General features: G+C 37.4%; 1 protein-coding gene across 5 annotated transcripts; it reads left to right on the top strand.

The window, feature by feature from the left end:
• On the top strand, positions 1-26,527 carry CDC7 (cell division cycle 7). Of its 5 annotated transcripts, none has more exons than XM_008524414.2 (12): positions 1-149; positions 843-1,037; positions 8,920-9,003; positions 10,646-10,781; positions 14,027-14,120; positions 14,206-14,348; positions 15,270-15,522; positions 16,153-16,248; positions 17,027-17,205; positions 18,031-18,113; positions 20,658-20,807; positions 24,717-26,527. In XM_008524414.2, the coding sequence occupies exons 2-12, from the start codon at positions 923-925 to the stop codon at positions 25,109-25,111; spliced, it is 1,728 nt and encodes a 575-aa protein (XP_008522636.2). In that variant the 5' UTR covers positions 1-149; positions 843-922; the 3' UTR covers positions 25,112-26,527. The 5 variants fall into 5 exon arrangements, with proteins under 5 accessions (XP_008522636.2, XP_008522640.2, XP_070448859.1 ...); XM_008524418.2 differs by lacking the exon at positions 24,717-26,527 and adding an exon at positions 22,248-22,439 and having other exon boundaries at positions 14-149; XM_070592758.1 differs by lacking the exon at positions 24,717-26,527 and adding an exon at positions 22,242-22,439 and having other exon boundaries at positions 14-149.
• The last annotated feature ends 1,046 nt before the right edge of the window (positions 26,528-27,573 follow it).

Raw genomic sequence — 27,573 nt, 5'->3', positions numbered from 1 at the left:
CAGAAGGCTTTCCAGTGCGCATGAGCAACTAGAAGCGGCGAGGCGGGAAGTGTTGCGCAGGCGCGTTTGGCAGACTGGCTAAGTGGGGAGCTCTTGGAGGCGGCGACCCAGGCATCTGGGGAGCCACAGAAGTCGTATTCCCTTAAACCGTGAGTTTGCGACGGTTTGTTCCATGGCGCGGGATTGTGAGGGATTAGAAACGAATTCTGGATCATGACTTCAGTCTTGTCACAGCGCAGTACTCCCCACCCCCCCCTCGGATCCCGCTGAGTCGCGGCGGGAAAGTGGTGCGCCTGCGCACTAAGCATCCTGTTCGGTCTCTGGGCTGAGGGAGGAAGGTCCCTGCCCGCGGAGCTCGCTGCCCGCGCTCGGGGAAGGATCCCATTCATTCCCCCTTCTCTTCCTCCGCCCGGCGCTCGTGGCCAGTATCGTATCAGTTCTCCACCAACTTGCATGGGGCTTTGGACCAGCCTCCTGACGCTCCCTTTCTGTAGGCAAACGATTCCCCCCGTCAGTCCTCTTCCTCGGGTCAAACCGCTCTCCCCGCTCAGGCCTTCCCCGCCCCGGCCCCACTCGCCAGAAGCCGGGCTCGCGGCCCCAGCGGTGCCCGCCGCCGCCGGCCGCCCGGGAGGCTCCCCGGCCGGGAGAGTTGCCCTCGGCGCCCAGCCGGTATGTCTGGAAGGTGAAAGCGAAGCAAATGGAATCCTTAGAATTGGCCCACAGTTTTCCTTCCTTTGGGGATTTGGACATAGGGTGCGTCGTTAAATGTTTGCCCCTTTGGAGGCAGGGGCATTTTTCAGTGCTTGGTTCAGTGAGTGATTTCAACTTCTCGTCTTCTCCAGTATTCTAATTTCCACAGCTGCTCTGCTGCCCCTCTGGACATGACCCCTTAGCTGGCATTTTGCATCCCACTTGTTTTGTGATGGAGGCGTCTTTGGGGATTCAGATGGATGACCCGCTGGCTTTTTCTCCCCTGCGTGACCGGTTTCAGGCGGATGGCTCGTTAAAAAAACATGAGCAGAATTTTAAACTACCAGGTATGTGTTTAATTCCGAAGATGTACGGCAACAATTCTGTAATTTCGATTATTTAGAAAAAAATAACTTCCTGAATCTTAAAGTGAGTTGTGTGTTTATATAGGAGCATTTTACAAATCAGTAAAGCTTCCTAAGGTCTAGATTTAGGATTGGATTGCATTTTAGGATTGTAGTCCAACCATGTCATTTCACAGACGTAGTTGCTAAGGTCTAAATATTAGTGATTGTCTAAGAACACGAAGTTATTGATACCAGAACTAGAATTTCTCTTCTAGAGACCTGTGTTCCTGTATCTACTCACCATATTGCATTAAACTTGGATTTAGAAATCGACATTGGAGGGATTTTCTCTTAAGTATTCAAAAGCAGAATTCATCGACAAAAATAAATGAAGTTTATTTTTGTATTTATTTGTGGCAGTAGGTCACTGTATCTCAGTGTATACCATGAAGTGTTGTTTGACCCTAACCCAGACCTTGAAGTGAGAGAGAGTCAAAGAGTACCTGATCTTGTGCCCTGAAATGTGCGCCTTCATTCCTGCTCCAGCACAGTGCTGGGACATACTGGGTGTTTAATAAATGTTTGTTAAATAGAGGAGTTTCTGTCGACTCTATTTTTTTCCCCTAAAAGATAGCTAAATCTTCTTTTCCATCTTTGTCTTAAGCATATTTAGTGCTTGTCCAAAAGATACTAATTTTACCCTTTCATCTGTGGTGTATACGTAAACACTACAAAATAGACTTTAACCCCACCCTAGAAAAGTATGATGTCACACGCTTTTGCTTTCTGACTAAAACTCACCTCATCTTTGGTGTCAAAATGAGTATCCTTCCTGATGCCCCTGTTTTTGGTGATGAAAGCCACTGTTACTCCAGTTACCTATGCTTAAAACTTCAGAGTTGTCTTCGACTTATGTTTTGTATTTGCTCTGTATTCAGTCACCCAGCTTTCTTACTTTTTAATATGTATGGCATTGTCTCTTCCCATTCCCGCTTTCACCATATTTATTCCCTGACACTTTGCTCCTGGATTACAGTGAAGTTTCTCACCTAAACTGCCTGCTTTCACTTCTTTTCCATCCTCCAGTCCATCTTGTACATTGCTACTAAGAATAATCTTAAAATGCCACTTTCATCCAGTTTTGTGGATGCTGCACCTCTTCCCTTCCATTGTTCTTGCAATTACCTATTTTTCATGATTCACCTTTCCCTTATGTCTTTGGAGACACAGCACAATAACACAGTCATTGTATTATTATTCTTGTGTTGTTTAGCCCTGTGTGTATTTTGTCTCTTCAGTTGTAGTATAAGCTCCTTGAAGGCAGTGTGTCAACTAGCTCCTGATATGTGTTGTGCACTAGGCAGAGTATATGAATGGATAAATCTGACTTGGTTCTAGCATCATGTTCAGGTGAAAGCTCCTATTCTAATATTCTTCTGAAAATCTGGGCAACAAAGAGGGGAGTGGATTTTATTCCAGGTTTTCAAACTTTTGTGGCTTTTATGTAACAGAACATTGAACATTATAAACAGTACCTTTGATAATTTATAAAACATGCTGAAATGTTATTCATACAGTTCTTTTTTATATGATCTCAAAAGCTAAGGTTATATCAAAAACGTAGCTTCAATAAGGAGTAAAGCTGATGAGGTCCAGGCACATAACCGTCTCATGATCTGATGTGATTTACTTTCCCCTGATGGAATAACTTTTGAAGGGTGGGATTTTTTATATGTCTTTGCATTACCAGAACCTAACAGTATCCAGCACATAGTAGGTGCTTGAAAATATTGAATGAGTGGTTTAATGAAAGGATATAAAGTAAAATACTTAGTGTCATGGAGGAATAACACAGCTCTTTGTTTTGGGATATTTGTCAGCTTTTTATAACTTTTTTCTGATAAAAATTACACATGGTTATTGAAGAAAATGTAGAAAGCCAACATGTGAAAATATTATCCCATTATTTCCCATGTTGACATTTTATTATATTCCTTTAGTTTTCTTGTGCATACAGAGATACATTTTTTAAAAAACTAAATTGGGATCATAGCCAACTTATTATTGTCTTTTTTTCTTTCTTTTTTTTTTTTTTTTTTGAGAAAGGTTAGCCCTGAGCTAACATCTGCTGCCCATCCTCCTCTTTTTGCTGAGGAAGACTGGCCCTGAGCTAACGTCCGTACCCATCTTCCTCTATTGTATATGTGGGACGCCTGCCACGGCATGGCTTGTCAAGCAATAACATGTCCGCACCAAGGATCCAAACCGGTGAACCCCAGGCCGCTGAGGCGGAATATGCAAACCTAACCACTGCGCCACCGGGTCGGCCCCCACCAACTTATTTCTAATCTCGATTTTTTACTTAGCAATATATATCTTGAACATTTCCTATGTAATTAAATATTCTGTAACTTGATTTAAAATGACTGCCTAATATTCCATTGCATAGTATGCTATAATTTATTTAAATTGCCTTTTCTTATTGAACCTTTGGATTATTTTCCATTTCTTCCTATTAAGAAAAATGCTGCAATGAACAAAGTACCTGGCATAGTATTGGATCAAGTGTTTATTCTTTCATTCTTTCAGCAAGCTTTTTTTTTTTTAAGTATCTGCTATATGCCAAGTTTAGTTAAGTGATAAAGATCTGTTCAGTGAAAGAAGGAAGTATAAACTATGTATACACCGACTGTCTCCTGCATACTGTTGAACTGTACTGGAAAGCTTGCTTTTGGTGTGTTGTATAGATATTCTTAGCTCATGCTTCTAAAATGGGTTATCGATACCATCTTGGTTTGCCTGGGACAAATCCAGTTTATGCTGTGTTGTCAGAGTGTAATAATTATTATCAGTGCCCTTTTCACTCTCAAGAGTGTCCCAGTTTGGGCTAAATTTTATGATCTCCTTAGTTATAGGAGGTGTCAATCAGGCAGTACATGAAGCCCCAGAATTAGTATGACATATAATTCCTGGAGTGTCACTTTTACTCCATGGTAAGTGATTGAAAACATTTCATGTATATGATAAATATTTATTATTAAATGTCTACTATGTGCAGGCATTTTTCTGGGTGCTAGGGATAAATCAGTGCATAACATGCAAAAGTCAGTGCCCTCAATCTAGCAGAAAGAGATAGACAGTAAACACAAATAAATAGTATGTTCCAAAGTGATGAGTGCTGTGAAGAAAATACAGAAGAGAAGGGAAAATGGGAAGTATCAAGGGAGGAGATTGCAATTTTAATAAGTGTAATTGGTTGGAGAAGGCTTCAGTGTGGTAACATTTAAACTAAGTTGGCGAAGGAGTGAGTTATGCAGGTATCTGGGGGAGGCATTCCAGGCAGAAGAAAAAGCAAGCATGAAGGCGGTGAGATGGGAGTGTGCCTGGCATGGAGGAATAGCAAGGAGGTCATTGTGACTGGAAGTGGGGGATGATGGGAGTGAAGTCAGAGATGAGGAGAGGAGGTAGTTCTTTGGCTTTTAAATGGAGCAAGATTTGAAAGTGGGTTTGAGCAAACATGATTTGGTGAGCTTTAACAGTCTCACTCTGGCCACCATGTTACCAGTAGACTGTAGGCCAGCAAGGGTGAAAGCAGGGAGTACAGTTAAGGAGGCTGTATTAAAGCCAACTTGGATGTATTAAGTAGCAGGAAAAAAAAATCACTTTAAATTTCAAAACAGAAGCCTAGACTTTCTTGTATAAAAACATGGGCATTTAAATAATTTTTTAGCTGATGGACTTTCAGCATCTCCCCCCAGTCCTCAAAATATATATTCATTGGTCTCTGTCTTTAGTAGTATTTTCCTGCTTTTGACATGAATACTTTCTTCTGTCTGCTTTCATCTCCCACTTCAGAATTTGAGGATTTTGCATTCGTTTTGATTGTCAGGAAGTTTTACTATTGTTTAAAAATGTCAAAGTTGTTCTGTAGTGATAGGAGACCTCAATATAAATATTCTGAGTTTTGTAAAGATAGGTAAGTACATAGTAAGTGAGTAGAGGTGGAAGCACATTGAGCTTACATGATCATTCACATGCTTGTGCATTACAGTATTTTCTTATTACATGTATTTTCTTTCTGGTGGTTTCTAACATCTTATCAGCATTTCTGCTACTAACTGCCAGCTCATGCTTATGCAAAGGGAAGTTCCAAGATGTGTGGAACTCATAGGAAAACCATAAACTGTTATGGTTGGAAGGTAAAGTTCATCTGATTCAACTCCTTTGTTTTATAGATTAAGAAATTGAACATGAATGTGGTTTAATGATGAGTTAAATCCAGATCTTTAGATTCTAGGCTTTCTTCTTATTGGTGCTGTCCAATAAAGTTTCTGTGGTAACAGAAATTTCTTTATATTGTCACATGTGGCTAGTGTGACTGAGGAAATTAAATTTTAATTTGATTTAATTTTGATTAATTTAAATAGCCACTTGAAACTAGTGGATAGCATAATTCTTTATCATCCTCCTACAAAACTTTTGGTGTTATTAATCACGTACATACAGCAAAACATGCACATAAACACTTCAGTACATTTAGTAGTAAAAAGACTATAAACAGGGTTCTTAAAATATTTTGTCATATCGGGGCTGGCCCCGTGGCCAAGTGGTTAAGTTTGCGCGCTCCGCTGCAGGCGGCCCAGGGTTTCGTTGGTTCGAATCCTGGGCGCGGACATGGCACTGCTCACCGAACCACGCTGAGGCAGCGTCCCACATGCCACAACTAGAAGGACCCACAACGAAGAATAGACAACTATGCACTGGGGGGCTTTGGGGAGAAAAAGGAAAAAAAATAAAAAAATCTTTAAAAAAAAAATATTTCGTCATATCTAAACATGAATGATTGTAAGATACACCATTTTATGTACTGGTCAGACATGCTGTCAGTTATACTGTGGCACAGTGCTTTCTCATCACTTAGAATTTTTTATTTTGTATTTGTTGAAAGAGTTCTTTTAGGCCTAATTAGACAAATAATTGTATATCTCTGGTATGTACTTAAAAAGGAAAATGAACTTTCACATCTATCTCTTCTGAATCACTTTTTGTATTCAGGCTTGTTGATTTTCTGTTTTCCCCCTCACAATATTCTTCTCTATATACTGGTGATGCAGAATTTCTTTGAAGAATCCAATTTTAGAAAAAGCCATTATTAATGGGCTCTTAAGAGTCCGATTATGTGGAGCTGGCCTGCATTTGCTTTCTTCTTCACCATCTCTACCACTCCTCCCTACAACTATTTGGTTCTTCATGGTTAAATGTGAATGCTCCTCTATGATTTCTTGGATTTTTTCAAGTCACTGACACCTATTCCGTAAGTTTTGATGCTGGCTGACAACAATTATAAGTTACATCCCAATTTCAGAGTTATTAAAATTGTGTTTTAGAATCAAAGAAATGTACTATGAAATTGAACATATTTTAGTACCCGTTCATGGTGCTTTTCCTATGATACTGGATTTGAAACTGGTTGGAATTGACACTCGTTAGGGAATATTCTAATTGACTGTGGCAACCATGACTACTAGAAAGCTGGCTTTTCCTCCAGGCCTTGGTTTGGTTTCTAGAGTGAAGTGGTGTGGTAGCTGATAGTGAGGGACCTGCTGCTGTCTTTGGCTTCACTCTCTTGTAAACTTTTCTATTTTTTTCCTACAGCTACCTCTGAATGCTTATTATGATGGTAATAATTCATTCATTCGACAGATGTGCCTGGCACTGTTCTAACCAGGAGCTGAGTGTACTGTGGTGAATTATACAGACAGGGAACCTGTGCTGGTGAAGTTTATATTCTAGTGGGAAGAGACAACGGCAGACAAATAAACGGAATAATTTTACAGTAGATAAGTATGCCAAAGACGATAAACAGGGTAATGTGAGTAATGGGAGGAGTGCTAATTTAAATAGGATGGAGACTAAGGAGACTGTAACAGTTGAGCCAACCACATGAAGTTACAATGGCAGAGGATTCCAAGCAGAAGAAATAATAAGAGCAAACTCCCTAAAGAAATAGTAATAAGAATAACTACAACAATAAGAATTACCACTGTAACTTATTTAGTATTTACTGTGTGCCAGACATTGCATGAAAAGCTTCTCATATATATTATTCATTTAATCCTCACAGTATCTCCAGGGCAAGGGTACTGTTATTACCCCCTTTTCTATAGATGGAGAACTAAGGCTCACAGAGATAAGCTGTTTGCTCAAAGAAGGTCGTACTGGCTGGTAAATAGTGGAGCCAGGATTTTAACTGAGGCCTCCCATCTTGGAAACTGGCACGCAGAATTATTGTTATATTGCTTCTTGTATTGAAATCCATGAAGCTTTTCCAGTCCACCTATGAGATAGACAGGGAAGCGAGGGTAACATAGGTAAGTTCTTCCCATTTCCTTAGATGGGCTGATACAGTGGAGAGAATACTGGACTAGATCTCCTTGGTCTCTTATTTAGTCTCCAGCTCTTAATGTTCTTCCTCCTCAAGTTATCCTCCACATATCATCTTCCTGCTTAGAACCTTTCCATGGTTTTCACTTGCATTCTCTGCCCTTCCCTTTCCTAGCCACATTGCATTTCATTATCTCCCCCCCAACACACACACAGTAATCCATGCCTTTTTTCATTTCCATGTCTTTGCATACATAGTTCCTTCTTCCTAAAATGCCTTCTTCCACTTTTCTATTTGGTGAATGCTTCAAAACACAGCTTAAGTGTCACCCGAAGCTTCCTGGCACCTTCAGAAGTGTTCGTTCCCCTCACCCCCCACCTATACTATGTGCATTCCTCTATTATTACAATTATCATCTTGTATTAAGAGTGAGCTTTTAACATCTGTCTCTTCCACTAGGCTAAGCTCCTAGAGAACAGGGGCTGCACCAAATTTGTTCAGTTTCTTAAATATGCCCATTGCTGAGCATTTTTTAAAACACAATGTTTGTTAAATGAATCAGTCTATAGACTTATCAGCCATACCTCTGTGAAACTGGGCAAATGACTGAACTTCCCTGAATAGAATTTCCTTATCTGAAAAATCATGATAATAATTCATGTTCTGCCAATATCACTGTGCTGTTGTGAAGATCTGAAAAGATAATGCATGTGAAAGTGCTTTGAGATGTCTTAAACTGTTACACTATGCAGAGTATTCTGATAACTTAAAAAGTAGCTGTTGCTTGGGCTAGCTATTATAATAAAATGTGATGATTCCTAAGTATGTAGTTCTTTTGTATCCAGTAGTTTATTGCATTTTGTCTTACTGCCTCTCCTTATTTTAACCATGTACGTTTTTGTAAAGAACTTATATTTATTTAAAAGTAGCAATTTATCTGCTGTCAAAGATAGAGGATAATATTGGTAGTTGGAACAGTTTTTTAAAAATATTTCTTAACTTCCTCGAGAGCTTTAGTATACCACCTCTCTGAGGGTATACTGTGAATATTCAATACATAAAACTTTCTCAAGCCTGTAAGATTTTGTATCTTTGGGGGAAGGAAATAGTTTTCAAGAACATTGCATTGTGTTCTTGTCATGCCATCTAGTGATCATAGCACAAATTGTTTAGTTATTTTGTAAGTTTAGTTTCTTCATTGTGTTGTAGCTATGCAGTGACAGTGTATCCATTATTAAGTAATTCTAGAGTAAAAGAATTAATTGTGTGTGATTCTTGGGCTTAATCAGTTTTGTCTGTTAGTTTAAGTGGGGTGTGTGAGTTATGGCTACTTGATGGGGTTTTAATTATTCTTGTCATGATTTTGAGGTTTATTATAGCTATTTTTTTCTTTGTAACTTAATTACTCATGTTTTAGAATTAATTTCATTGAGTTTTTTTTTAAGTATAAGATATACTCTCATTAATTATAACTATAAATTCTTTTTTCCTTGATAGGCATTAAAAAAGATATTGAGAAGCTTTATGAAGCTGTACCACAGCTTGGCAGTGTGTTTAAGATTAAGGACAAAATTGGAGAAGGTAATTTGGGGATATACTTTATTATCTTTAGAAGTTATTTTTCCTTCTGTTTTCCTTGTATAATCTTGACTTTCATTATTAGTTCTTATTGAAAAATATACCCCCTTTTAAAAATATTAAGACCATGTAACAGTAACATGAAAAGAATGGAAGAATAAATAAATATTTACAGTAAAATAAATAGTCCTATTTGATTCTTTATGCTTTTCTACCATTAAAAGTATTGATGTGTTCATAACATATTAATGATAGATTAATTATTAAAAGTGGATATTTTAAGATTCAAATGGGGGGATTTGATCAAGGGAAGCCAAATATTTTTCCTCTTTCTCCATTGCAGTTAGGTAGAATTGTACATTGAAACATATATGAAACCTAAGATGGCAAAATGATGAAAATAAAGTGGTACAATATTTATAGGATTATATTAACATAAATACCATTGAGAGACTGGCACTCATATTGATTGAATGAAAGGTGAATTTGGCAGACAGATGTGAAGTGAATGAGAAAATAAAAGATTATAGAACTTTTTGGCTCTGTTGATAAATGCCTAAATAGTAAAAAACTTCCATTTCCTTGTTGCTTGCTTTGCACAATGGGAAGTGTCAGATGAGAAAAGGCTGTCAGTGGGGGCAGGGAAATTAGAAGATGAGGTGATTTGGAATGTAAGAAGCATATCTTTACATCTTTTTCCTTACATTTTTGGACACTGACTTAATGTTCAAAAACTTGGTTTTGGAAAACAGTGATTTCCTCCTAACAAATTGATAGCTTTTCCTGAAGTGGGGAGGGGTGGAGTGTGTTCTAAGGCTAAATAAGCTTGGAAAATATAGCATATGTACTTGCTTTTGGTTATTCATGACGTTCTTTAACACTTTAAAGACTCTGGGAAATTTTGTAGTAAAGGAATTAATTTGTTATAACTCCATATTTCTCAAATGTAATTGACTACTAAATCTTTTATTTTTTCTGTTTAACACTAAATTTAAAATCCCAGGTATTTTTGTAGGGTTTTTTTTTTCCCTAAGACTATTGTCATTTCTGCTTCTAACAGACCTGTATCCAAGTCTTAAGTAAGTAATTTCAAATGATAATATTATAGAAAAATAATTATTAGAATAGATCATGACCATGGAAATATTTTATGCTAACCCAGTCAAACAGATTTACTATAGAGTTTTGGTAAATTAATAAACCCCTAAAGAACTGAGGACATTTAAGAATTTACTGAAGATTGAAGATAAGTTGTAGGGGGCTGGCCCTGCGGCCGAGTGGTTAAGTTCGCGCCCTCTGCTTCCACGACCCAGGGTTTCGCCAGTTCAGGTCCTGGGCGCCCGCGGACATGGCACTGCTCATCTAGGCCATGCTGAGGCGGGGTCCCACATGCCATGACCGGAAGGACCCACAACTGAAAATATACAACTCTATACCAGGAGGCTTTGGGGAAAAAAAGGAAAAGTAAAATAAAAAAAAAAAGAAGTATTTATAGATGTGTTGCTCTTTGTGTTCATTGTCATTAAAATATTGGTAATTATCATAATTTTATGGGTTCCAAACAGTTTTTAAGATCTATTTTAGCATTGTTTCATTAACAGTTTTAAAAACCAAATATTGAAAAATCTGATAAATTGTTTTACAGGCACTTTCAGCTCTGTTTATTTGGCTACAGCACAGTTACAAGTAGGACCTGAAGAGAAAATTGCTCTAAAACACTTAATTCCAACAAGTCATCCTATAAGAATTGCAGCTGAACTTCAGTGCCTAACAGTGGCTGGGTAGGCAATTTAAAGATATTTTAATTGAACCGGTTATATATTATTTTTAAGAGTTTTGAGTAGATGTCTAACAGGGATGATGAGATTGTCCATGAATTAAACATAGTTTTCAGTCAGGCCTGTGCAATTTGCTAGCAGTTTTCCTCTAACCTTGGAATGGTTAGTTAAATTTATATTAATTTTTAGAGTGGATTTCCTTTCAGGGTCAGCTTGACTTCCTGTTTTCTTAGCACTTCTTTTTCTAATCTTCCTGCCAAATCATAAACCTTGGCGTCCATGGTCTAGATGTTAAAAAAAATTGTGGGGAAGTCATATTTCACATCTCCCCAGCTATTGACAGCCTCATCTCATATTTTATTTGAACAGCAGAATCATCTGGCATGTCTTTCTCATTGGTCTCTCTCTGCTAGGTCATTGCTCTCAATATACCAACGTGATCTAGTGTCTCTTGTCACTCCTGTGCTGCCATCCCTCTTCCAGTTGCTCTGTCATTTCTTTGCTTCCCTTCACAGCAAGACTTCTCAAAAATTGCCTACACCTACTGTTTTCACTTCCACACCCTCCTTTCACAACAAACACGTTGTGGCTGCTCTCCTCTATGCTAAACTGAAACTACTGTAGGTAAGAGTCAACCATGATTCCATTTTGCCAGTTCCTGTTTCTGTTCACATGAACTCTAGGCAGTGTTTAAGATAATTGATTTGAACCATCGTCTTTTGACTTCTTTACTGCCCCATGCTCTTTGTTTTCTTCCTGCTTTATTTAGCTTTTCATTTTCAGTATCCATTGCCAGCTCTTCCTCTTCTACCTGAACCGTAATTGTTGGAGCTCCTCAGTGCTCTATCCTGGGCTCGCTTTCTCTAGACTCTTCCCTAGGTAGTATCGTGTTTCTACCTGGCTTTAAATACATAGTAACAATTCCCCTAAGTATATAGCTGGCCTCAGACCTCTTAACTGCAGATTTGTATATGTCCACCTGCCTATTTGCATTTCTACTTGGATACTGCATAAAAATCTCAAATGTAATATGCCAAAAATTAAATTTTAATCCACCTTCACCTGCCAAAAAAAAAAAAAATACCTTATTGCAGCAACCTGTTTTCATCTACCCGTCTCAACAGATGGCACTACCAACTACCCAGTGGCTCAAGCCAGAAACCTAGTCATCCTCTGACTCCATTTCTCTCCTAAACCACATCCATCACCAAGTCCTGGCCATTTTGCCTCCAAAATATATCTAAAAACCCATCCGTATCTTTCTATCTACTCAACAACAACCTCAGTCCAAACCTAGGTTACTACAATAGCCTGTTTCTTTCTCTTCCCTCTTAATTCTGTGGTCGTAAAACAGCCAGTGATCTTTAAAATATAAAAATGTGGATACTGTTAGTCCCACCACTTAAAATCCTTCAATAGTTTCCAAATGTACTTTGAAAAAAAAATCCAGCCTTATCTCATGGCAGTCCTCCCACCTCCCTCGCTCTGCTCCGGTTTCTTTAGTTCCTCGAATTTGTCTCGAGCCTTCTTACCTAAAGGCACTTCCCATTCTGTTTCCCCATTCAGGAAGACCCCTCCCCGTCTTTGCATGCTGACTGCTCATCTTTCTGATCTGAGCAAGAGTGGCACCACTTCAAAGAGGTCTCTGAATTAAATTAAGTTCTGTTTTTTCTCGTCACAGCACCTCTTGATCTCTTTCAAAACCCTCATCTCAAACTGTCATTATTTATTACCTTGTTTACTATCTGTTTTGTCCACTACATAGTAAACTCCATGAGGGCAGAAATCATGTTAATTTTAATTCTCCATTGCATCCCTAATGTGTAACATAGTGTTTGCCAAATAACTACCCACTAAATATTTATTGAATGAATGAACAAGCCTATTTCTTTGTTTCACCCTTCTGTTTATTATAGAGCATGAGGTGGCCTCTCTAAGACATGATTATATGCATTCTAGTCCCCTGAATAAGATCATTTCTTTTTCTACACTTTAAATGTCTCTCTCTACCACTTTTCCGTTCCCTGTACTTTGAAACAGTGTGTGCTAAAAAAGTCTTTATCTGATCTTGCTTCCCTTCTAGCTCCCATGCTGGCTTTTCTTCTTTTCTTTGTCAGATAGTTCAAGGAAGTGGTCTTTATGTTCTGCTTCCATTGTGTCCTATTTTCTCTCCTTAAATTCTGTTTTGCCTCTAAATAACTGTTTTGCCTCCAGTTAAATTGCTCTCTGAAAAATTACCAGTTAATTCCTCTTGGCCAAACTAAAAGCCTTCCCTCAGTGTTCATTCTCTTTGACCTTCAAGCCGATCACCCTTCAAAACTCCTCACTTGGGTGACATTCCTGTCTGGGCTTTCTGGCCCATCTTCCTTATTTTGCCCTCCAACTTGAGACTTTTCCAAGGTTCAGTTTTCTCTTCTGTCTAATCATTTTCACAGCTTTGGGTTTCGTTTCTTTGCAAGTACTGTCCTGAGTTCTCACTTAAGATTTAGTTCTGTATCTAGATATCTTTATCAAAATGATGAGGTCTTAGTTTTGATGCTTCTTTTCCTCATTTCTCTACATACTTTGTTGGTATCCATGTTGTTTTACTCAATTAGGTTCAAAACCATGGAAATCAACTTTACCCTATTTTCCTCATCTTTTATGAAGCAGTGTGGCATAGTGGTTAAGAACATAGATCTGAAGCAGGCTGCCTGGATTGAAATCCTTGCCCCATGACTTACTAATTTAGTGACCTTGGGAAAGTTCCTTAACCTCTCTGTGCCTCAATTTCCTTATCTGTAAAAAAGAGGGAGGAAATAATAGCACCGTTCTCATAGGGTGTTGTGAAGATTAAGTGAATTGTTAATAGATGTCAAGTGCTTAGATCAGAGCTTGGCATATAGCAAATGCTCAATAAATGTTAGCTATTATTAATTTGTTTATTATTATTACTGTCTTATCTGCTATTGAGTTTTGTTAATTCATTCTTGTTATTCATCTTTTCCTTCTCATTCTGTCACTTCCCCAATTAAAACTATAATTATCTCATGTTTAAATTATTATAGTAACCTCACAACTGGTGCTATTTTTGTTTTTTAAAAAAAATCTTTATCTTGTACAAGTCAGTTAAATGTGTATACTGTCCTTTAAGTTAGTTTTCTATCATTATTTATGCATTGCTAAAATTACATTTTTAAAAGAACTCGGCATAAAATTTCAGTTCATTTGACCTTTCCTCTAAAGTTCATTGTGCATTTTTCCACTAGGGGGCAAGACAATGTCATGGGAGTTAAATACTGCTTTAGGAAAAATGATCATGTGGTTATTGCTATGCCATATCTGGAGCATGAGTCCTTTTTGGTAGGTTTTAATATTTCTTGAATTTTTATTAACTGAATATTTAATTGGAAACAATTTTATAACCTTATTCATAACTTTATTTTAGGACATTTTGAATTCTCTTTCCTTTCAAGAAGTACGTGAATATATGTTTAATCTGTTCAAAGCTTTGAAACGCATTCATCAGTTTGGTATTGTTCACCGTGATGTTAAGCCCAGCAATTTTTTATATAATAGGCGTCTGAAAAAGTAAGTATGGAAAGTTACCAGAAAATATTTACGCTTGAATGAATTTGTGCTATGAGGTCATCTTTTAGACATAGAACATACTGCAGCAGCCATGCACAGATTTTTTCTATTTCAAATTTTCATTGTGATTGGGGAAGGGGGAAATACAGTGAATGAGAAGATAAAATTGTGTTGGTACAGCAATATACATCATTAGATGTTCCATGGCTCAACGGAAATAGCACTTAGCTGAAAGAAACTTAGAAAGGATCTAGTCCTTTTTGACCTTACACATTTCTCTTATCTCTGTGTTGTGTTTTTCCTTTCTCGTAAATGAGGGGATTGCTCCATAGGATAGCCAGTTTCCTGTTTGAACACTAATGTTCTGTTTTTATGTATATTTTTTATGCTGATTATATACATAGAGGCATTGAAAACTTAAATACTGCTTTTTATACAATATATCATAGTGAGTATGATAGGAAGAATAGAACTATAACTTCTTTTCTTGGGCTTTTAAAATACTCCTGACTTTTCTCTTTAATTTTCTTTAATTAAGTCAGATTTTTAAACTATGATTTTAATTTATTTTGCTTTTAAATCTGTTTAGTTAAAAATTAATCTGCTGTGATGCCATCTCTGCCACCATCAGAGAACAAAGGATTGTGCTTATATCCTGCATTCCTTGTCTGCCTTGTCAGTATAGGAGAAAGGGGATAAAAGATTTTTGTGTGTGTGTGGGATTTTCAATCCTAGTTAGCTATTAAATCCTTACCTTGTCTGCAAAACTTATTTTTTTTTCTTTTTTCAAGAATGTTACAATTTCTTAATTGATCCCCAAAAGAATTACAGTTTTTGTATGAATATGGTTTGAGCCTATTGTGATGTTACTAAGCTTTAACTGTTACAGAGAAGTAAAAAATGCTTGCTTTTGTTTCTTAGGTATGCCTTGGTAGACTTTGGTTTGGCCCAGGGAACCCATGATACAAAAATAGAGCTGCTCAAATTTGTCCAATCGGAAGCTCAGCAAGAAAGTTGTTTACAAAATAAATCCCACGTGATCACAGGAAACAAGATTTCATTGAGTGGCCTAGCAGCACCTAAGGAGCTGGATCAGCAGCCCACCACAAAAACTTCTGTTAAAAGGCCCTACACAAATGCGCAAATTCAGATTAAACATGGAAAAGATGGAAAGGTTCTACCTCTTTTATTTCTTAAGTACTAATATGATTTCAGAAATTTACTCCTTTATCCAACAAAGGGAGGTATAATAGTAGGATAATACTTGGCAATTAAAAAAATTTTTTTGCATTTGTTATATACTCAATTGATGAGATTTTCACTAAGATTTGTAATGGATCATTTTACTATTTCAAAACTGAAATTTACTTGGAAGTTTTAGAATGTTTTTATCATTATACATTATATAACAAAAATGGAAAATAATAAATTTTCCCTGCATGTTATAAAATTCAGATTAATTATCCTTTTCAAAAGAAAGCATCAGTTATAGGGGAAAAATTCTGAAGTGTCTATCTCCATTTTAGCTGCACAGCCAAATGTAACATCCATGCAGGTGGTTTTTTAAATTTTTTTATTTGTGTATATATATGTATTTGTGGACTATGATAACATGTATGGGTGTTAAGCGTTCTGTCTAGACTATTTTCTCCGTTCACAGAAGTGTTTTGGTGCCTGAGAATGACTTGGATGCAGCTGTTTTTGTTTCATGTCACTTAACTCTTTCAAAACTATGGCAGAGTACAGCTGGCAGAAAGTGTTACAGATATAATCCTTATTTTCCTTGTTTTTGTTGGTATTGTAGGAGGGATCTGTAGGCCTTTCTGTCCAGCGCTCTGTTTTTGGAGAAAGAAATTTCAATATACACAGCTCCATTTCACATGAGAGCCCTGCAGTGAAAGTAAGTAATGTAGCTTAATAGTGCAATCATCAGCCAGTCGTACCCTGAAGAGAATTTAGAGGATGGCTAGATTAGTGTTTATTATCAGTAAGTTTTTAAAAGTAGGGTTTTGCTTTGGCAGAAGGTATTACTACTGCTTTGAGCATCTAGGCAACACTTTTATTTTCTCCAGTTTTTTCCTGAACTTTTCTGGTGGAATTTTTCATTATTTTTGGTTAGCTCACTATAATTGCTCTTTCTCTGAAGGAACATTTAGAACATTAGGCCTTTTCTTTCATTGGCTAGAATGTGAGCTCCCAAGAACTAACACATTTCTGACACACAGTTGATGGCATAAAGATATTTGTAAAGTTTACAAAATTGTCATCAGTGTTCAGTGGTTTTAAATTGACATATGATATCTTGTAACAGCTAGATAGCATGAGCAACAAATTAAAACCCTGATTTTAGCCAATGTAATTGTGCAGTTTACAGTTCTGAAATGGAGTTAGACACTAGAACGTAACTGTTTTATGTTTTTGTAACATATCAGGAAAAGTGCTAATAAAGTATAAGTCAAATATTTACCAAACTAGAACTAATTAGTAAATTTTAGTGTTTATTCAGAAAAACCTAAACAGACCTTAAATGTTTTCTTAGAGAACTGTTTATTTACAATCCAGTACCACATTCGGCAGTTTTAAAAGTTGTGATTCCACTGTTGTGTTTTGCCATCCTAGCATTTGAGGGCATCATGTTAAATATCATAAAGATAGAAAATATGACTTTTCTTTTACAGCTTATGAAGCAGTCAAAGACTGTGGATGTACTCTCTAGAAAGTTAGCAACAAAAAAGAAGGCTGTTTCTACAAAAGTTATGAATAGTGGTGTGATGAGGAAAACTGCCAGTTCTTGCCCAGCTAGCCTGACCTGTGACTGTTATGCAACAGATAAAGTTTGCAGTATTTGCCTTTCAAGGTAATGTGTTTTAATGGTGCTGTGAAATCACCAGCATGCTGCAAGGCAAGAGAGACATTGCATTGATTTTGGTGGGCAGTTGGTTTAGTGTGTGAAAGTCAGGAACAGCACAGTTCTGTGAACACAGGCACTGATGAGAGTGGTACCTTGAAGAGCACATGATAATTATAGTTAGGTATTGTTCATTTACCATGCGTATGCTCTTTGGAAAACACATTTGCTCTTATATGCAAATAATTTTGATGCAGGGGATAGCTCTTTTGGAACCTTAGAATTGCACATTTTGCTTGCTGATTTTATCTTGTTTTCTTTCTTTATTCCTGCCATTGTGGAATAACCAGAACCAAATAATAAAGCTCCTCTCTCACTCCCACCTCCAGCTCTTTGCCACATAAATTCCTCCCTTTCTTTCAAGTCTTGGCTTTCATGCGCCTTTCCCAGTTAACTCAAGTATGTGAGTGACTAAGTATATCAGTAATTAGTCACTCCAAACAGAAATGGATTTTTTTACCTCTGAATTCCTGTTGTATTCTATTTTTCTTTTATGGGTCTTATCATCTACTATCTTTTTTTATGCCTATAAGTTACCTTCAAGCCTTTCTGGAATAAGGCCTGGGAACTAGGTGGCAGGGCGGGGTGGGAGGACTGGTAGAAGCAAAATCTAGGATTTTTATCACACTGGATTATTGTCTGCTTTATGATAACTTTTATTTATGTAGATATCAAGGCAGAATTTAGTGTGAACTAAATTGATAAATGTTACTTTTTGGTCTTAAATAATTAGACTTTAACATAACTAGAGTAATCTTATTTCATTGTCATCAGGCGGCAACAGGTTGCCCCTCGGGCAGGTACACCGGGATTCAGAGCACCAGAGGTCTTGACAAAGTGCCCCAATCAGACTACAGGTATGTTGCACTAGAAATTCAGAACCCTATTAAAATTGACTGTCCCAGGTATGTTTTATTTTATGATCTTTGTCTATTTATCACTAATACTTAAGCTCTCCTGCTTTTAATTAAATTATGTAAGTGGTTCTAACAGTGTGGCATTCCCATTTTTGAGATAATGCTATTTATGAAAGTTTTTAATTCTAGTGTTGCCTTTTTTTTAAACAACTTTTTTCTATAGATTGCATTTTGCTTATCTTTTATAAGATGATTTTATCAGGGATTTTGTTAATATCGCCTTTGTGGGGGAAAAAATTGTGTTTAGTAATCTTTGCTAATGTAAGACTTATAGCATTTTATCTGTTTGCCTAATACCTCAAAAGTTTTCTGTGATGTACATATGATTGTGTGTTTGATTGAAATTATTTTTTGTTATAGTAATACAATATAATAGCATTAAAAGGATTTTAGAAAGAGAAAAAAGTCTGTGATGTAAAGAAGTTGTCATAGAGCCAGAACCCAGGAACATCTTATTGAATAGATGAATCCTGCTATTCACTTGGATTATGGACTTTAAAGAAATGCATTCATTCATTGTGTGTATTCTGTGCTTGCTAATGATACAAAAAAGTGAATGAAACTATTTGTGTTTTACACTCTAGTCAGGGAACACTCTCTAATAATTATCAAATAATCTGTTGAGTATGGTTATAAAACTTTTTTTTAACAGTTTATTAATTTTTTTGGTGCGGAAGATTGGCCCTGCGCTGACACTTGTTGCCAATCTTCCTCTTTTTGCTTGAGGAAGAGTAGCCCTGAGCTAACATCTGTGCCCATCTTCCTCTATTTTTTTATATGTGGGATGCTACCACAGCATAGCTTGATGAGTGGTGTAGGTCCGCATCCGGGATCCAAACCCATGAATCCAGGCCACCAAAGTGGAGCGCACTGAACTTAACACCATCAGGCTGGCCCCTGGTTATAAAACTTTATACAAGATATTTTAGGGATCTCTAACTATTCTTCACTGAAGGGATTATGGAAGGAAGTTTATGGAAGAGAATCTCTTTGAAGAGAATGTAAAATTGGGGTGGAGAGGTTGGCATTGAGGCCTGCACAGAGGAACTCAAGAAACAGCATGGTCTAATCATGCAGGAAACAAGTTTATTGTTGCTAGAATGTAAGATGGAAGTCAAGGAATGATGAGAAATAAACCTAGAAAGAGGTAGACAAGGTCAGATCACACGTGTTTAAGCGTCTTGGACTGTATCCTATAGGTGTTGGAAAGTTATTCAAGGAAAAGAGAATGGTAATGGTTGTGTTCCAGATGGAGTGTTCTGGCAGGTTTGCAGAGAGGATAGATCTTGGAGAGTGGTGGCCTGCTGTGGTCCACGTGAGAGGTGATGAAAGCCCGAATGAGGGCATTAGTAATAGGAATGAAAAGAAAGGTGAAGAATTGGAAAAGCAGAGCTTGGTGGATACTTGGATATGGGATTTGAGTGGGGGGTGGTGAGAGAGAAGGCATGCAGGATGTTTATCAGATTCCTAGGTTGAGGAACTTGGATGGATACCAGTAACCAAGGTGGAGAATAAAGAAGTTTAACTGGTTTACAGGGAAAGATAAAGTTGATTGGGGGCATAATTGGTTTAAGATATTTGTGGGACATCTAGATAGAGATGTCCGACAGAATAAAAGTATGTCTGAGGTTCAGGCAAGTCTGGGCTGGAAATATAGATGTGTCATTGTTGTATAAATGGTAGTTGAAGCCATGAAATGGATGGGCCAGTCAGGGAGAGTATGCAGGGGAAGAGGTTGGAACTCCGAGGAACCTCAGCACTCAAGGGTTGATGCTGAAAACGTTGAAGGAGCAGGCAGAGGTACGAAGGGAACCGAGAAAGGCAGATGATACGGTGGCCGAGGGAATAGAGAGCAAATAATTGGTGATACTGGGAGGCCAACAATTAGGAGAGAAGTACCTAAAAGAAAAAAAATGCGTTTCTTGACATGAGGCTGAGCTGGTCTTAATCTTATCTGCCAGAAGTCTGGAGATTAAAGCTTCTATCACAAAAGTTACCATTAGCATCTGGCTGAAGAAGAGCTTCTAATGTTCAGTACTTTTTACTAAAATGAAACACTTTCACTACTTTGGTGTGTAATTCTTGAGAAGCATCCAGTTTTTTCCCCACATAGCTATTTTTGGATTTCTTTTGATCTTATAAAATGTGCATTTACTTAGTGTTTTCTAATGATAAAATATCCTTTTAAACTCACCAACATGTTGCTCAAGAAAGAAAACTGTATTTTGTGTTAAGGATGTTAGGCCAGAGATGGTCAATCCTGGAATTACATTAAAAGCACCTAAGCAACTTTTAAAAAATACTGATGCCTGAGCCCTACCCCAGAACAGTTAAATCAGAATTTCTGAGGGATTGGGCCTGGCTTTCAGAATTTTTTTTAAGGTTCTCAAGATAATTCAAATGCATAGTAAAGGTTGAGAACTTCTGATGTAGATGAAAAATTATAGATTTGGGATTTTGTTTAAAGTTTATTTTCTGTTACAGCAATTGACATGTGGTCTGCAGGTGTGATATTCCTTTCTTTGCTTAGTGGACGATATCCATTTTATAAAGCAAGTGATGATTTAACTGCTTTGGCTCAAATTATGACAATTCGTGGATCCAGGGAAACTATCCAGGCTGCTAAAACTTTTGGTAAGCAGTTTTATATTATAGAACAAAACAAATGCCTTTTATTATCTCCTACAAATTACTTAATAAATTATTATGAAATTCTCTTTATAAATAAACATAGCCTGTATTCATGAAGTTCTCTGATGTTAAGTAGAAAATTTCTCAGTTGCTTGGAAATTAATTGCATTGTGTAATCAGAAAGTAATTTATCACTTCTCTACGTGTAGTCGTTTAATCTTATCAAGTACAAAATGCTATACTTCACTATTTAGAGTTCAACTTTATAATCTTAAACAAGAATAAGGAATAAAATCTCAACTGCCTGTAGTTATGGTTTGACTTTGTTACATAACTATTTTTAATAACAGGTTTTGTTTATTGTGTATTTATTAAGCATCAGGTGCTCTTTGGCCTACGTTAAATGATCTTAGTCTATACTCACAAACAGTTATAATACAGCATAAGGACTGCAGTAAGAAAGACAATAGTTGTAAGGTTTCTTGGAGTTAGGGTAGCAGAGAAGAGAAGTGAACAGAACACCTTTACTGATGGAGTATTCTTGTAAGCATATATTGGACATAGGAAGTCATCTCCTTAGCTACACAAGTTCTTGTACTTCAAGACTGGGATATACACTGTACCTCATAGGGCACCTGAGAATTCTCTCAGCCTGGCTCTGGCCAGCAACTTGAACTCAAATGCCTACCTTCTGCTATTCGCCATGCACAATTATAGTTAATACTTTCCAAAGTGGATGGATGTGATTGAGTCAGCATACTACTGCACAATGTGGAACACCCCTTTGGGACAAAATTTTAGTCAATGCACCTCAAAAGTAGCTGGGTTGCCTTGTGCCCAGTCCCAGGATCAGTGGGTCTTAATCAGGTTGCATATCAGAATTATCTGAGAAACTTCAAGAAATCGTATGCATCTCTCATCTTACCCTTTCCTGGAAAATGTGATTCAGAAAAATATGATGTGTAGGAAGGGTCCAGGCTTGTTAGTTTGAAAACATAAGTGATTTTGACCAAGAATTACTTCTAAGAACCACTGTGAAAATTATTGTCCCTTGCTTAAGCACCAGTGCCGTGGTCTAATCAGCCAGAAAAACTTAGTCGTGGTTGTGAAGAAAGCCTCATAATAGAGGCTTACAAAAAAATGTTTTTGCAGCAAGATCAATCTGCAACTTGTACCTTTCTTACACCTATTATAAGAAAATTTTGTCTGAGGATAATAGGGTGAAATAATACATACATACAAGGGAAAAGTGACCATGAATGGGAAGCAAGATTGATACCTTGGAAAGTATACTTTTACATGAGTATGATTATTCTCAGCTTATTGAGAAAATTTTGATGTACTATTGAATAACTTCACAAGAAATTCATGAACATGAATTTCATCAGAGAACACCAAAACATTTTGTTGAAGAACTTACATCTCTGCCATCTGTAGTGAAAGTTACAGTGAGGACCAACAATAGAAGTGCAACATCTGACACACAGATTCCCGGGCAAGTGTCACGATAACAGGCAAGAGCTTTTAGAGATTTATCGTTGTAATGCTTGTTCTCATGTTAAAAAAAATAATGCTATGTAGCACTTATCTCCGTGTTATTAGTGTTACTTCTGTAGTTATTTCAGTCAGATCTTACTATAACCTTGGGCTGAATACAGACCCCAGATCTCATGTTAAAAAAAATAATGCTATGTAGCACTTATCTCCATGTTATTAGTGTTACTTCTGTAGTTATTTCAGTCAGATCTTACTATAACCTTGGGCTGAATACAGACCCCATTGTAGCTTGTCATCAAGTACTTGTTGAATTGTGTCGAATACATTCAAAGGAAAAACCTTGAGCTAAAACAAATACCTGACACCTGGTAGTCTGTAACATAATATTTTTTGATTGAATGTATTAGTTTAAATTATTTTCCCTGGATAATGAGCCCTCTCTTTGGTCATGTAAGAAAATAATTTAGGCATGTTGTGTAACTTGGGGACATGCTGTAACACATACTGTTAGTTATTTCTTGACTTCAGAGTAGCCTATAAATTAAGGAATAAAACTGTATGACTATTCTCCTCTGGCCATAGTTTTCTCAAGAGAATAGGAATGATAAAATAGATGTAAAAGTGAAAAAGGATTGGCATGTTGTATCTTCAACAAAGTTAGCTTTTGGTAGTTTGTTTCCTTTGTCTCCTCCCTGCCTGTCTCCCCATCCCCTACCTTTTTTCTCTTAGTATTCCAACCCAGTAGTTAGATCGAAATATGTAAAAGTAACTCTTTAACATCCAAAGGTAGATTAATTTCTTTGTTAGCAATCAACATACCCGAGAAAGAAGTCTAAATGCTGTGCTACTCATCGTTTACAGCCACATTTCTGTTCAATAAGGAAATATAAGGCAAAATTAGTACGTTTGTGTGCTTAACTTATTTTTGCCCATGTCTGATGATACTCCTGTTGTGAACTCGTTTCAAAGATATTTGTTTTTTTTTTTTAAGATTGGCCCTGAACTAACCATCTGTTGCCAGTCTTCCTCTTTTTTTCTCCCCAAAGCCCCAGTACATAGTTGTATATCCTAGTTGTAGGTCATTCTAGTTCTGTGTGGGATGCCACCACAGCATGGTGGCTTGATGAGCGGTGCCTAGGTCCGTGCCCAGGATCCAAACCAGTAATTGCCAGGACGCCAAAGCAGAGTGCGCCAACTTAATCACTCGGCCACAGGGCTGGCCCTGACATTTGTATTTTTAAAAACAGATCTGGTTTATTCATTAATTCATTCAAAAACATTTATTGGAACTTTATGTGCACCAGGTACTATTGTTGAGTCTGTGTGCTCAAAGAGCTTAAATTCTAGTGGGAGAGACAAACAAAAATATACTGTCAGACAGATGAGTGGTATTGAGAAAGATTAATGGTGGGGCCGGCCCCGTGGCCGAGTGGTTAAGTTCCCGCGCTCCGCTTCCACGGCCCAGGGCTTCACCAGTTCAGATCCTAGGCGCGGACATGGTACCACTTATCAAGCCATGCTGAGGCGCCATCCCACATGCCACAACTAGAAGGACCCACAACTGAAAATATATACAACTATGTACTGGGGGGCTTTGGGGAGAAAAAGGAAAAATAAAATCTTTAAAAAAAGATTAAAGGTGAAAGGACGTGAAGAAGGCTCAGCTGTTTCAGATAGATTGGTCAAGGACAGCATCTATAAGGATGTGATGTTTGAGCTGAGACATGAGAGGCTGAATAATGCCTTTTTGTCCAGTTCAACAGACATTAGTTGAGAACCTAGTATATATCAGACATTGTCGAAGTTTTGGGGATTCAAAAATAAATAAGATAGTCCCTGTCTTCAAAGAGCTCATAGTCTAGTAAGCAAGATAGTCATTCAGTTTTTCAATTACAATACAGGATGGCAAAATTAAGAATAGAAATCTTCACAGGATGCAACACAAGCTTAGAGTGATCAACTCTGAGAGTGCAGGTCTCACAGAGGTAATTCTTGATCTGAGTGGTGATGTAAGTGGGGATATCCTGGGCATACTGGGGAGTGCAGGGCATCCCAGGCAAAGACAGGAACCGTGTAGTCAAAGGCATATAGAAGCTTGGAAGGAGGAGACGGAATGGGAGCTGCAGCTGCAGCTGACTAAAAGATTACAGAAGGGTACGATGAAGCTGGAGAAGTTGACAGAATCATGTGAATCTCTTAGACGACTTAGTAAGTCACTGCTTTCTACTTACTATCTCCCACTTATGATTTGACCTTCAAATATGTTATGCAAAACACAAATATGGCATGTGGCGCTCTATCTCATACCCAATGTGACTATCTCTACAAAGCACATGGTTGGACTTGCATGTTTCTCATGAGAGAGGCTTCTGATATATTCAAATAATATAAAATGTATGTATTTTTTCTCTTTAGGCAAATCAATATTATGTAGCAAAGAAGTCCCTGCACAAGACTTGAGAAAACTCTGTGAGAAGCTCAGAGGTATAGATTCTAAGACTTCCAAATTAACCAGTGATATACAGGGGCCTGCTTCTCATGACCCAACTGTTTCAGAGAAGACTGACCATAAAGCTTCTCACCTTATACAAACACCTCAAGCACAGCCCTCAGGGACTTCAGTGTGTAAAGGGGACAGTAATGGTTGTGGGGGTCATTTTGATGTGTGTTCTACCAACTTAGAGGGCTGGGATGAGGTGCCTGATGAAGCTTATGACCTACTTGATAAACTTCTTGATCTAAATCCAGCGTCAAGAATAACAGCAGGAGAAGCTTTGTTGCATCCTTTTTTTAAAGATATGAGTTTGTGATCCTCCTTCATTTAACATTTGCTATTGTGTATTGTAAGGTGCAGTGAAAAAGAGTTCTTTGTAATATCTGTAAGTTCTTGATTAGAGACCAGGGCAGGAACAATAATTTATTTTAAAATTTTAGTGTTTACTCTGTTGGCAGATTCTGAAATATGGATTAAGATTACTTAAAATGCCGGGGATAGTTCTTTGGATTAACAACATGATCTTTGATTAGATCTACCCAAGTATAAGCAGATCTGTAGTGTCCCTAATTACTTGTCACTGCCATATGCAGAAAAAGGAACAGTTTTAGCCTAGTACACAGGAGTTGGAGATGCAAGTTTTATAATTAAGGCATGTGATAGGGATTAAATGAGTCAAAAGACTTAGTTTATTGGTTTCTTCAAGCTGTGAGCTATGTGTACTTTTGGAAAACTCAACCTGGTGCTGGTGCTCTAACCATTCTGTAGGTAAAGTAGATAATTTCCTCTTCTGGAAGCATATATCATACCTTTGATTTTATTTCTTTCGTACCTTTTATGAACACTAAACCAATTAATGAGAAAATGTTGGCGGGAAGTATCACTTAAAATTGAATATATTTATCCATTTGTAAAAGTATTTTGTGAAAGCATTTTTTGTGTGAATTGCTTTGATTTTCTTAATGGTTTCTCTCCTGAGTTTTCTGCCTTCTCTACCCCAACCTAACACATTTCCTTGGAAATTATATGGTGCTTTCCACGAAGTTTTTGGTCACTTTGTTAAATATTGCATGTGTTTACAGTTGGGAACTTAATGTGTACACTGGTTGATAAAGGGAAGCCGCAGGACCAATGTGAGGATTGATAGTCCAAAATCTTTTTCTTTTGCTTTGAATATGTTTCTTTTTTCACATCATCTTAGGTGTAATTAGGTAACTGCCGAAAGGAAAAGTGAACACAGAATTGAGAACATTATTGGAGATATTTCCTCTGCTTAGAGCCATTCAGATCTCTGTATCCTGTTTTGACTAAGTTGGTCCTGCTAAGAGAAGGATGATTGCTGGAGTCTTGGGTGGGTTGGGAAGAGAGAGAATGAAGTAGGCAAAATAGAAAAGGACCGAAAATAGAGGTTTATATATTACTACATTTCAAAATGATAAATATCAGTGACAGCATATCAAACTTCCTATGGGAAATAAGTCTGGGGGTGTGGATCTGCTGAGAAGTTTCCCATTTAGTAGATATAGAGTATAGAAACAGCTTAGGGACATATAACATTCATTTTGTTATTTTGAGCATTGAAGTCAGTATGTCTACCTACTGTGTTTGGTAAGTATAGTATATGTATAAACCATTACCATTGATCTGCTCTGTCTTCTCATGCTGTAATCTTAAAAAAAAATTTGAATGTTCTTGAATTTTTATGTTTAATAAAGTTCTTTTATATTTTTTATATCAGACTATTTATTTGAAAAGTACCTTTTTTAAAAAACATATTGAGCAGGGGCCGGCCCCGTGGCCAAGTGGTTAAGTTCAAGTGCACTGCTTCAGCGGCCCGGGGTCTCGCCAGTTTGAATACTGGGTGTGGACACGGCACTACTCATCAAGCCATGCTGAGGCGGCATCCCTCATGCCACAACTAGAAGGACCCACAACTGAAAATACACAACTATGTACCGGGGGCTTTGGGAGAAAAAGGAAAAATTTTAAAAATCTTAAAAAAAAAAAAAAAAGTATTGACCACTCAAAGTACTTTCCTTCTGGGTTTGATGAATACTCTCTCTTTAGCGTATAGTAGGTAGTTGATTAACAAATACTGACCTGGCTCAAGTAATATGTGAAAGATAAAAGTAGAGTTTTTTTATAGAAAAGGTGCTCATTAACTTCTTTTGTGGGATATTTGTCACAAATAGTAAAGCAGTAAACCATCTCAGTAATTAAAATGAAGTCTTAGCTAAAAAAAACTTAATATGACTCATAATCAAGTTAAAATATTCTCAGAAAATTAACAAGAAGAAAAATGTAACTACCAAAAGTGCAGGGAAGGAGACACTCTCAGGAAGTTTAATACTCCACCTTTCATTAAAGTCACTTTTAGAATTGAACTTGGTTGATATACAAGGGGAGTTGAAGGGAGCTAATGTTTTAAAAGATATCCAGTGTTACAGATTAGTTCTCAGGGAATTCCAATCCCGCTAGAGAATGTTGCCTCGGTTTTGGGTGCTATGATCAAAATTAGCAAGGAGCTTCCATACACATATTCTTCAGGTTTTCAGCCTTCTGAACACCGTTTTATAATGGCAGATATCTCCCTAAAAGATTTTAGTTAGGGGGGCTGGCCCCGTGGCTGAGTGGTTAAGTTCGCGCGCTCCGCTGCAGGCGGCCCAGTGTTTCGTTGGTTCGAATCCTGGGTGCGGACATGGCACTGCTCGTCAGACCACGCTGAGGCAGCGTCCCACATACCACAACTAGAAGAACCCACAACGAAGAATACACAAC

This window comes from Equus przewalskii, chromosome 24, assembly GCF_037783145.1.
Source record: "Equus przewalskii isolate Varuska chromosome 24, EquPr2, whole genome shotgun sequence".
Lineage (NCBI taxonomy): Eukaryota > Metazoa > Chordata > Mammalia > Perissodactyla > Equidae > Equus > Equus przewalskii.
The sequence above is the reverse complement of the archived record's forward strand: the minus strand, read 5'-3'. Positions and strand labels throughout refer to the sequence as shown.

Bases quoted from the DNA above. Each gene is read 5' to 3' on its own strand.
- CDC7 (XM_008524414.2), top strand. From the start codon at position 923: ATGGAGGCGTCTTTGGGGATTCAGATGGATGACCCGCTGGCTTTTTCT. The intron at 1,038-8,919 runs GTATGTGTTTAA...TTTCCTTGATAG, and splicing joins GCAGAATTTTAAACTACCAG to GCATTAAAAAAGATATTGAG. The intron at 14,349-15,269 runs GTAAGTATGGAA...TTTGTTTCTTAG, and splicing joins TATAATAGGCGTCTGAAAAA to GTATGCCTTGGTAGACTTTG.